The sequence below is a fragment of the Coloeus monedula genome (assembly GCF_965178545.1).
Source record: "Coloeus monedula genome assembly, chromosome: 19".
Taxonomy (NCBI): domain Eukaryota; kingdom Metazoa; phylum Chordata; class Aves; order Passeriformes; family Corvidae; genus Coloeus; species Coloeus monedula.
The window spans coordinates 3,060,173-3,072,506 of NC_138799.1; the positions used below are offsets into that span (position 1 = coordinate 3,060,173).

Sequence of the window (12,334 nt, forward strand, 5' to 3'; positions counted from 1 at the left end):
ATTCAGTGCTCAGTAAGTCCTTGAGAGCAACACCAGAACATTCTTCAGCTCACCACCAACACGTTAAGAATGCCCAGGAAGGTTCATGTTCCTCTACATGACACACCTTATTAGCTAGAAAGTTTATACTGTGCTGTCATCACGAGAAATTTTAATAACGTCCTTTCACGAGCAAACCAGAAATTCAAGTAAACTGGGATTCTCTTGTTTGTTTAGTATTTGTCCCCACCCAATTAAATAAAAAAAAAACCCTAAAAATAATAGTCTGAAGCCTACAAAACCACAAATACAGCACAAAACAAAAGCTGTGAAATCATACTGAAACCACACTGAAATGTAAGTTTTTGGTTCTAGCATACACTGTAGAGCAAGGAATATTTCATTTTGGAGTGCTGCAATTCCAAATGCAGAATTGCACACAAATCCATCATCAGATCATGAGATTTTAGTTGACTTCTGGCTATTTTGCTAGAAAAGTTTCTCCCACATGCAAATTATGCCGCATGATCCCTTCTAATAACAACTGAAATTTTACAGCTAAATGGTGACATGTAACTTTGAATGCAAAAATGTAACAGCCAAGCTGCAGCTCATGAACTGCAGCATCAGTATTGTTCAATGAAATAAAACCAAACATCAGGTTATATTTGCTGGCTTCTACTCCCCACTTTAAAAATTTATTTAAATAGTAAACAACATATATTAATCATATATATACTTACAAAATTTGACACTTTTCAGAAAATAAAGCTATTTATTAAATTGAAAGCTAAAATTATGTTGAGTCTGGGAGTATTTGTTCCATGCCTCCCTGCTCTCTAGTGAGAGCAGCATCACAGCAGCCCCACACCAGGTATGGCTCAAAGAAAAGTGAGTTTGTATATCCTGGAACTGCACATGACACAATTCAGGTCCTACTGCTGGATTCTATCAGCAAAACTTCACGGAGGCAAGAGAACTGGCTCAGAATTTCTGGTGTAAGTTTTGAAACTGAAAGCAGAAAAGGAAAAAATATTCAGCACGAAAATCACTTTTAAAAGGATACAAGTGGAAAGAGAATTGTAACCAGAGCTTCAAGCAGAAGCTGAAAGTGCATTTTGCATCCCTGTGAGAATGACTGACAGGGAAAAGAGCCACCAGTAAAAACCCTCCCTTATAAACAGTTCATCCCTTTGCCTACAGTCCCAATTCCTGCTGTTTCCCACTTCCCCCAAGATGTTTCACTGCTTAAGGGAACCCAAGGAAAGATCATGCTAGTTCCAGACCAAACAGCACAGGCCACAATAAATATCTAAAAATGGGATCTGCAGTTGCTATTAACTGCTGAGCTTTTATTCTTTTCCCATACCAGTAATTTGCCCCAGTAATCCTGAACAAGTGGCTCCCAAACAGCAGCACAGTAATCTGCCCAGACGTATCTCTGCAGTCAGGGACTGGATTGTTGTGAAAAACAAAGGCACATTTCAAAGGTGTTATTCAAAAAGCATTAAGACTAATAACTATTCATATGGGATAGAAAAAAATAATTATGAGAATATTGTATGAGAATCACGTAGCGTTTTGGGGCACGATGTGAGTTACAGCAATTATATTCACATCCATTTGCCCCCTTCTGGGAATGGTGGGGAATAACCCAGCCCAAACATGCTGATGCAGAGAGCCAAATCCCTCGATAACTTCAGCTCAAGTGATCCCAGAAAGAAAAAAGGACTTTCTGAGCTCAAAGCCACATATCCAGACACAGCTAAGGTGACACAGGTGAACATTGCAGCTCCAAGGCACTTCCTGTATAGGGGAAGCTAAGCTTCACTAGCTCCGTGTCCATCCCTACCCACAATTACCTAGGATCATTCTGCTCTCCTGGAATAACTGAAGAGCTCACAGTTTGGTAAGGCATCTCTGCAAAGACCTGGGAAAAACTGCTGGTGATGGAAAACCAGTGTCCATCCCCTGGGAGCAGCACTGGAGCCCTGAGTGCAACCAGCAGGGCCACTCCTGGCATCAGAGCAGAAGGGCAAGAAGTCTCTGATTAACATGGAGGTGAAACCTGACTGGAGCAACACCTGGCACAAACTGACACATCCAGGGACTGGAATTCTGAACTGCAAGAGGAAAACAGAAATGAGACGAGCGGCGTATCCAGAACAGGGTAACTTTACCCCATTTGGATGCAGAGTTTCTGGAACTGATATTTTGTTTTCTATTTAGTGCTAAAGCTGAGCCAAAAAAAGTAATGTAAAAGCACACACAGGGAAGTTTGTAACATTTATAGAATGACAGAATTTTGCTACAATAATTAAATCCATAAATTCAGCTACAGCTAAACAAAACTTATTTAATACTGAATTTTACAAAGGAACCGAGAATAAAGAAGTATCTTCTACACCAAAGAAGATAAAAGCTTCAACCCCACAGAGATACAAAAATAACCACATCTAAAAACGAAAAAAAAGGCAACTTGGCAGAAATGTATCAATAAATCCAAATTTTATTATGTCAGTCCTGGTGCTCTTAATTAATCTGACTCGAGCTCAGGTAAATGAAAAAGGTGCTACCCACAGGAGACTGAGGCTACAGGATGTGATAGAGTTAAAAATAAGCATGGAAACTACAGCACTGCAATCATGATTTACCATTTCTGCAAGTCTGCACAAACAGGAGCTCTCAGGGTCCTGTTCTGGGGTCCACCAATGAATCTTCTCCCCCGGATCTGGATTTTTAACATCATCCAAGCCCCAAGCTTGGAGAATTTACATGAGCTGTTCTTTTTCTTCCAGTTCTACTTTGCTTGCAGCTGATTTCAGCTGACCTGACTGAGAACAGCAGCTTCCAGGAAGCAGCTGGGTTTGAAACATTTTCCGTGGGTCAGTGCAGCAACTGGACATCACATTTTCACTCCAAATACAAGGACAGGCAATGGGGAGAAGGAGGAAAAATAAAATCAAAAGTTCCAGTTCTGACTGTCTGTTATCCCACTTCAGTCAGCTACACTGAAGGAGTCCAACAGCTTCCTCTAGATGCCACAAATTGCAAACTGCAATTTCTTCCAGAGATGTTTCTGAATGCAGACACTGAAAGGTCTGTCTCTACAGGCAGAAATTTCTAATGCACAAATTTTCTTCAAAATATTTTACAACTAAATGGAAGAATTTATTCCATCTTAAAACAAAGGATTTACAAACAACTAGAGAGTAATGTGACAGTAATATTACACCATTTACACTGCTATGCTGCATTATAGAAACATAGTAATAGAAATATAATTAAGGGAAAAAATAAAACATATCACAAGAGCCACTCTTCTACCTTAAAATTAGTGATTGCTTATCATTTGAATTTTTTTTCCAGAAAGTTACACCAGCCCAGCAAGAGGAAGCATAGTGACCTGCATACCCACACAGGGAAGTAGATGTCCGTAAATAATTCCACCAAACCAAAGGCAACACCTTTTAAATTATTTTTAAGACACTGCTTTAAAGACTGATTTTGAAACAACTTTTATCCACTGTCTAAACAGGTTTTGTAGTGACAATAGTTTAATAAAAATTCCTTAATAATTTTCATTCAAAGAATCTTACTTTTGCCGACTATGAAGTCCATCATACATCTGTATTTAAAAGATTCAGTAATCTGCAGCTGTCTAATCCATACAGGAGTGGATGAAACAAGAGGGTTCTCATGCTCAGTTTTGAATAGAAGTTTTAACATCTCTGTAACACTGGAATCAGTAGCCAAAAGCCCCTCTGCTTATGCATTAACAGGAGTGGTTTTTAGACAGAGCTACAAGTATCAAAACATTTTGCCAGCCTGTAGGTGAGAGGAAATCATTTCACTGAACAGCTCAGCCATGTCACCAGGTGACTGGCACATGCACTAAGAAATTTGTCATTTACAAACTCTAACTAAAAACACAACTAAAAGCCAGTCCCAGCACTTATCAGTGGGTGATCAGTTGACTTTCCCATTTCACTGCTGGATTTCGCAGGTCCTGAGCAAACACACAGACATGACAATCAATCCTTCCTGCAGTGACTCCTTTCCCTTTCCAGGACCTGTACATTTGGCTGTCGAATATAGACAAGCTTTGGCAGGTTCCTGTGGCAAGCAAGCTTGGAGTTAGTTCAGTCCCGCCTTCAGAAAGGAGACTCATGAAGGACAAAAATTTAAATAAAAATGAAGAGAGGAAGGGGAAAGAAAAAAGCAAGAATATTAAAGCTACAAAGGCATTCAATAAAAAAGTCAGTCTCTAATAAATGAGTAAAATTATTTTTTTAAGCTACCCCCTGCGGACAGCCAGCTCTGTTGCCCACAAGTTACTTGTACAAAACTTAAATACCCTCAGTGTTAACTAAGCCATTTCTGACCCCACATTGCAAAGTGCCTCCCAGAAGAGCAGCCACCAGAGCTGAGAGCAAAACTTGGTTGTTGGAGGGCACAGAGCGACGGGAGCTCTCTTCGATAGCCGAGATGCTGAGGTAATGCTCAACGAGAGCGGTGGACGCAAACAAATGAATCGTAGCTGCAGGCTGGAGTAATATCAGGTGCATCTCTACACCCCGAGGGCTCAACTCCTACACGCTCAGGTCCCTCCCCTGGAACAGCCTCCTGCAGTTTCACTCAGGGCTCAGGCAGAGAACAGGTACTGCTCTCCCAGCAGTGACAGCTCCAGCTCAGCGCCCGCCCGGCAGCTCTCGGACACCCCAGTGCCCGGTGAGTACATTGCTTTAGAGCATTTCTTTAAATAAAGCCTGTTCATATGAAGGAGTAAGTCTGAGGTGCTCAGTTCCCAGCTGTCTCAGCAGCCGGGGTTACTCCAGCAGGTGCACTCACGGCACCAGTCTCAGCTTTCAGCAGAAAGTTTCAAGAGGAGAGGGAAATATTTCAGTCTGAGAGAAAATCTGACTATTGCAAGTTTTTACAATAATGAACTCTTGTTGGTGCAAAGGGTTTTCAGCACCTTTTATTTTTTTTTTTTATTCAGGGAGTTAATATATTGAAGTACGACAAAAAAGCTGAATTGCTTAAAATTGCTGTGTTTGCTCTGCCAACTCTGCTTCCTAGAGTCGTGTCGGGTTCATCCGAAAAGCTTGTATGAAAATAAGGTGCTCCAGCTTTAATAATTTATTAATTTCTCCAGCTTCTGGAAATTTAGCAGAAAACCGGATCCTTTTCTATTTTCTAGTCAATTAAAGTGTATTAAGACATTGATTTATTAACTTAGCATGTACAAGGATTTTTATTTCTTACCCACGCTGCCTAAGCGACTCACTTAATCTCTGTTTCTGCGCTTCCTCTCGCACACTCGGACGCACACGGACACACACACACACACACACTTCCCGTGGCTCCACACCTCACACTCACACTGCCCTCCCAGCCCACTCCTCTCGCCCCCATTTCCTCCTAATTAACAAACAGTTGCGTTAAAATTTATCTTTCAGTTTCAAGGACTTGGAAGTTTAGAAGGGAGGGGTGGTTAATCGCTGGAAAATCTCAGCTAGAATAAAACTCACAAATCTTGTTCTTGCAACACCCTGGGTAGGTGACAATGGCATGTCCTTGGGTTATGCAATAATGCCACATCACAATATTTTAATTATAGTATGTCCTTCAAAATGTTCCACCCCAGTGAGTCCTCCTGGTCAGAGAGATCCACATCACCAGAAGGAGCCTGCAATAATAATGGGGTGGGCATGAGCAGCTGTTACGTACTTTGCTGAAGCAGTGTCCTAAAAAGAAATGTAATTACTGTCCCTGCTTGTAATAAAAGACATTTTGAAATTTCCTCTTTGATCAACCGGGCATCTTAAACAATTTAAACTACTTAAAACCCTAAAAAAACAACATGGACAGATATAGATGCACATATCTATGTGTGTGTATGTGTGTGGATACACTTATCCCCATGGACATTTTTTGTTTATATATTTACACACACACAATGTTCAACTACATTCCTGTTTTCTGAACCTGCCAATAGGTTAGAGGCGAGGAGGGAGCAACAACCTGCTTTTAAAAATAGAGGGAAGGAAACTTGGAGCAGTCAGTCTCAGGCTGGAAAGGGCGACAGGTTCGAAAGCCATGAGGAGGTTACTAGTGACAAAAACAAACAACTAAGATAACCTCAAGTTTAATCAAGATTATCTGAATAACCTGTTTTCAATAAAAATATAAATAAATAATACTACTACATTTCAAAACTAGAAAATTATAATAGTATATAGCCATCTGCATTTCTACAACCAGGTCTACAGGAAATAAATTCTCAATCTAAAAAAAACAAAGTTGCATAAAAATTATCCTGCTCTTGAAATTTTTTTTCCCCACTTTTTAAAGGATATCACAAGTGATGGTATTGAAGTTAAAGGAAAAAGCAACTACTTATTGTGATATTTTCTTTCTAATACTAAGTTCTAACTTTGGCAGCACAAAACACACATTGTACAGCTGTAAGTAACATTATTTATATAGGGACAGTTTTAATTGGTTGTGCCTATTTTAAATCATTAATGTCCTTTTTGGCTGTGTGATCAAATAGTTTTAATGTTTTTTAATAATAAAATATGTCCCTCTGCCAGATACTCCTCTGTCTTACTTAGAAACCAGAGGAGGAATTATCCTACTTGTCTAGCTTTAGAAAAATTTTATTAGTGGCATTTTTAAACCATGAGAAAAAAAAAGTGATTAAATTGCAAAAGAGAAAAAGAAAACATTCACCTGGCTGGCACTGACCTAAGTTTAGGAAAGGGTAAACACCCTTTAAAATGAGCTGCTCTCTCCACCTCCCAAGTTAGAGCAGCAGGATCTGGAGCCATCAAAACAAATTAAATAGAAAGAAATAAAAAGCTGTTGGAATGCTCTCCTGCTGTACCCACGGCAGAGGAGCTCCAAGGCTTGAAATTTCCAACATTAAAACTGCAACAACGCATTTTATCTTGTTAAGAAATGATAGTTAATACTCTGTCCAACAGGAATAACTTGAATCAAAGTTAAATACCAAGTACAAAGTCAGAGGGGGGAGGACAGGACACACAGGAATTTTCTTTATGAAGCAAAGGAAAGCTGGAAGAACAAGGAAATCTAATTACCATGCCTTTATTATAAATGCTGCACCTGAATGCAGATTCGGACGTTATCATAAATGGTTCACCTAAGACAGCGATGGAGTTTTGACAACAATATATTTTTTCAAGAATAATTAGTACAAGTACTTCCAAGAAGATATAAAGAGTAACAGGTACAAACTGACTTGACCGAGTCCATTACAAACCTTCCATGGTAGTTACACATCATTAGTTAAAAATAAATGCAACAAGCTCACTTAAGGCAGACGAAAAAGCCCAGTTCCCTATCTGGACCTCTCCTCCTATGTCTCAATATTTCATTTACTTATTTTGTAATGTAAACATATTATTCTTAATATTTCAAAGGATTTTGGGCTATAGTTATTTAAAATATTTTAGAATACCATATATGACTTTTTAAAAATTTATTGGACTACCATTTCAACCATACTCCAGTGATGAGACTTTAACATGCTGCTGCATTTTTTTCTTGTTGTTCTTACAGTATCAGTATCCAACTCAACCAACCTCATTAAAACCTGAAACACAAAAAGCTACTTTTCTAGAAATTCCTTTTTCATTAACCTGAAGCACATTTAATCACTTGTTAATTTTAGGAAAAAGCTTGATTATTTTTTCTACTTGCAGAGAAGCTTTGCATTTTTAAGGGTGCCTTCACAATTATTATTTTAACAAAATTAATACTTCTGTGACATCAGAAAAAACATTTAATACAATTTGCTAGAATTACTGTACCTGATGAGCCAAGCAGCAATTCTGTAGCTTTCCCTTCAGTTTTCATCATGTGTTGCCTGTCATTTTCTGTTAAATAATCTCTGATTTAAGAAATGCAAAACATCTCAACTTTAACTAAAATCTCGCAGCACATAATTGCCAGCAATTCTTTTCATAAACTTAGTATTTTAATACTCCTAACTCAAACTTCTATGTAAAAAGCCTTTTTTTAAAAAAAAAATATGAAGCTATCTCGTCACCCTTACAATTAGTATTCCTGTAGTTTCGGGTAACACAATAGATACAGTACGTGGTTTTGCAACAGTCATCATTTTGATAATGATGCTTGTAGTTCATGATGAAATCATCAGTTTTTAGATCTCTGCCATAACACATCCTATAAAATCATGAGAACTTGACTCCGAGAGTTTCTCACGCCTTCAGAATCAGTGAACATAATGGAACAAGCCAGTACAAGCCCTCCCGACTTATCTACCCAGCAAATCACTGGGCTGGATAAAGTATCCACAACCTTAGTTTTTCCAAAGGCAGATAGATCCTTCCCCTATAAATCAATTACTGCCAGACACTTTTTTCCCTGAGTTAATACACTTGGGTGTCCGTGTTAACGACGTGCAATCTATGAGGAGCGACGCAGCAGGAGAATGGGAGATGTGTTTATCAGGCAGAGGATTCCATTAGTCAGACACTGCAGTGCTCATTTCTCTTAATTGAATTAGGAAGAAGAAGAAAATCGGTGTGGTTTTATCCTTCGAGAGATTGGGCACTTTTGAGGTATCCATTGAGATTGGGCTGTTGGGAAATGCCACACCAGTGAAGAGAGGGGTTGGTCAGTCTCAGAAAGAGCCCAGTCAGCCGCCCAAGAGCGGACCCATCCACCCCACCCTTGTGTCACCACAGCAGGAAATTCCCTCCTCACTCTCCCGGACCGGCCCGACAGGCTCGCCCCACATCCAGCCGCTGCCGGGACCTGCCTCTTCCCATCCCACCCACTCCACCCCTCTCTCAACAGCTCCGCCTGGATTTCTACTTTCATCTTCTGAATGAATGTTCCTTCAGCTTTCAAAGAGAACTCCCCCGAGCCAGCAGCAGAGGCAGGTGACAAGAGCTGCTGCTGGAAATTAGGCCACTTGTGTGACTGTGTTTGGGTGCGGGAGGATGCCAAAGGTCAATGCCCATTTAACTCTGGTCTGAAATCCAGCCTTTTTATTTTGTTTAAAAAAACCCAAACAACACAACATGCGCAGTATGAGGGGGAATGCTCTGAAGAGAAGGCACTACTTTGTATTTAGTTCCAATGTTCCACTACAGCTCATTTTAAACTTTGTGTTTCAGTTCCTGCACTACCAGTGGCAAAAGCCCTGTTTTCCGGCACCCTCTTCCTTGAGACACCACAGGAGCTGGCTGCTTCTCCTCACCTGGGAAGAAGGATTCTAGAAACTTGAAAAACCGGAAACATCACGAGGCTAAAACTGAGGAGAGCCAACCACAAGAAAGTTTTTATAAAGAACCATTACATTTAATTGTTGAAAGCAGAAAAAAAAATGAGTCTCCTCAAAGAACGTAAACCCAAGAAGCCTCATTACATCCCAAGACCACCGGGAAAGCCATTCAAGTACAAGTGCTTCCAGTGCCCCTTCACTTGCAACGAGAAATCCCATCTCTTTAACCACATGAAGTACGGCCTCTGCAAAAACTCCATCACTTTGGTATCCGAGCAGGATCGTGTCATAAAGTGTCCAAAGAGCAGTTCCCTGGAGCCCAAACAGATCAATCAGCTCGAATCTACCGTCAAACCAACTTCTTCTAAATCTGTCACAAACGGACTGTCAAGCCTTGATTCAAAGCCTCAATACCCTTTCACAAAAGAAGATGCCAAGGAAAACGTTGAGTTACAAAACCAGGCAACAAACACAGCAATTCAAGGACAAAAACCTGCGATTCCGAAGGAATTAAGCCCTGCTGGCTCCGCAGCAGAAGGAGCCATCAGCGTGCAGCCCCTGATGGAGGGCATGGTGAGGCCCTCGGCCTTCGTTCCTGTCGGAGAACACCGAGACAGCAAAGGCCCGGAAATCAGTGAGGCATCTGAAATCCTCTCCCTGTCTAACAAAAGTTCTCCTTTTCACACCAAGTCTGCGTTTCACGCACCAGCTCACCCGTGGAAGGCAGGTTCTTTCCTCCCAGACTTTCCACATAAAGTTGCTCCAACAAAAGGCTTCAGTTCCATTTCGCCTTACATGCAACCGATGATTCCCGAGTACTCACCCCATTTCTATGAGCACCGGCTTGCTATCTACACACCTTACCTGCTCCCAGGTAACTCGGAGTGTGAAAGCTCTGCTCTCTCTGTCTATGCAACACAAGATCAAAGACACTTTCTTCCCCACCCTGGGCCACTTCCAAAACCCCTAAATCCATCAGCATATGAACACTATCGATTGTTCCAACAATACCACTCCACTCCACCGATACCATATGGATTTTGTAGGCCAACAGATCCTCCATTTTACAGATTTTCACATGTAGCTGGTATTAATAGGGATCAAAACTCTCATCTGATGGAAGAAACTACCTTGCTGTACCCAGCTTCTTTAAGCCCTTCCCAACAGTACCCTCTCAGTTCACATAAAAAACAAGCAGATTATGAAAAGGAAATGACATTATTGCACGCCAAAGGTAACCCCAAGGATGACCAAAATGAAAGAGAGAATGCCAAAATGAGCCCTCTCGCAGGAAGCGCGGCAACAGGCTCCCCCGGCAGACCCAGCCCCACCAACTTCACCCAGACAAGCCACACGTGTGAGGGTTTGTTTGACCTCTCCAACAAGTCATCATCCACATCCCTGGGCAAGTATGACCAATCAGAAGAGAACTTCACGGCCTTTAGACCTGTGAGAAAAAGCACTGACCAACCACCTCCCCTTCAAGGTGTGCAGACAGAACAGGAGAGAGGGGATTCACCAAACAGGTAAAGTAACACTTTGCATTCTTGTCAGGTTTACCATGGACACGCAAAGGCAGATGGGCACATTTTATGCAATGCCTCTTAAATATATTTAAATTTACAGTAGTGAGATAATATGTTCTATAATATCTGTGCAAAGCACAGTACAGCTCACAGGTGCTACAGCGAGCAGACCACTCATTCTCTTTTAATGTACCAGGAATGTCCAACATGTTTGTGTACTTCCAATGTGTTTGAGAACTTCAGGGAATTGCCTGTATTACAGTGATGGGTATGGTGAAAGGGACTTGGGGAATTTAAAGGAGAAACAACAGAATTGTCAGACTTCTAGCCTAGAAGTCTAGATTTTTTCCTCTTCCTGCCTACTTCCTCAGCCCCAGTTTAAAAGAGCAACTGATAGTGAATTCTCTTTTCTCCTCATTTCTTTCAGCATCAATGTAACTGATGAAGACTCACATACACAGACCGACGGCCAGAACAACGCGGGCTCACTGTCCAACATGGAAGAAGACACAGGGATAGCTCCCCTCAACCTTTCCAAAAAGGCCGACACAAGCACAGGACCTACTCATGAGCACATGTACAAAACCCCATCCAAAACAGACAGGCAGAGCTTCCTGGAAATGCAGGACATGCCCCTGAACCTCTCAGTAAAGGATTCCTGTAACACAACGAGCCTGAAAACGTCCTTCCACAGCCCATCCCACGATAACAGTGTTGCTGCAGCTTCTCCAAGCACCGAGAAGGAGACCTCCAGAGCAGAGCCGTGTGTCCCCAAGAACCCCAGCAGCAGTGCCTGTGACAAATCCTTCACGGCCCAGCGCGGCGAGGCTCCGGACTTGGGGCTCATGGAGAGCTGTGACGAGCAGAAGCAGACGGCGGCCGTGGCTCTGTGCCAGCTGGCCGCCTACAGCCCCAGCACGGCCCGGCTGGACAGCGACGGGCACGGCGCGCAGGACGGCCACGCCACGCCTGCAGAGGCCACTTGTGCTGCTTCTGATACTCAGGATACTCAGTGCAATCAGAAGGGGAAAGGACAAAAAAGGACAAATCAAAAAGAATCCGCAAAATCCCAGCAAGGTGCTAAGAGGGTCAGGCCCAATGACTGCAGCAGGGTCTTCACTTTAAGGAAGAGAACAAGAGTGTCCTAATCCTTCTCCTTCCAGTGAGTTTCTGGTCACAGGGGCACCATCACGAAATTTCTACAAACCGTCTCTCATTGGGCTTCGCCCATGACAAGATACATTGAATCTCTCCATTGTAAATAATGTTCATAATTTTATATTAATATTTTTAAGTAATCGAACTTTGCCTTGTACAAGCTCAGGTTTTGATGAGTGAATTTTTGCATTCATTACTAAAGCCAAAGTAAATTAGATGAATCTTCAAGGGGTTTTTGCAATTGTATGATGTAAAATAACTTTTACAACTTCTTTTCTTAAAGGTGTTTAAGCTCTAGAAACAATATTGCTCAATAACATACTGTCATAGTCTTTTTTCAGGCTTAGCTTCATCTAATAGGGGGTTTTTTTGGTCTTTTTTTTTTCCT

General features: G+C 41.5%; 2 protein-coding genes across 4 annotated transcripts in view; one reads left to right on the top strand and one right to left on the bottom strand.

The window, feature by feature from the left end:
- The window catches only part of TBCD (tubulin folding cofactor D), a 117,093-nt gene that overhangs the window by 73,154 nt on the left and 31,605 nt on the right, over positions 1 to 12,334 (bottom strand). The gene's annotated exons all lie outside the window — the stretch shown is intronic.
- On the top strand, positions 9,365 to 11,936 carry ZNF750 (zinc finger protein 750; the record flags this gene model as incomplete). Its single annotated transcript, XM_082294093.1, has 2 exons — positions 9,365 to 10,788; positions 11,216 to 11,936. The coding sequence occupies 2 exons, from the start codon at positions 9,365 to 9,367 to the stop codon at positions 11,934 to 11,936; spliced, it is 2,145 nt and encodes a 714-aa protein (XP_082150219.1).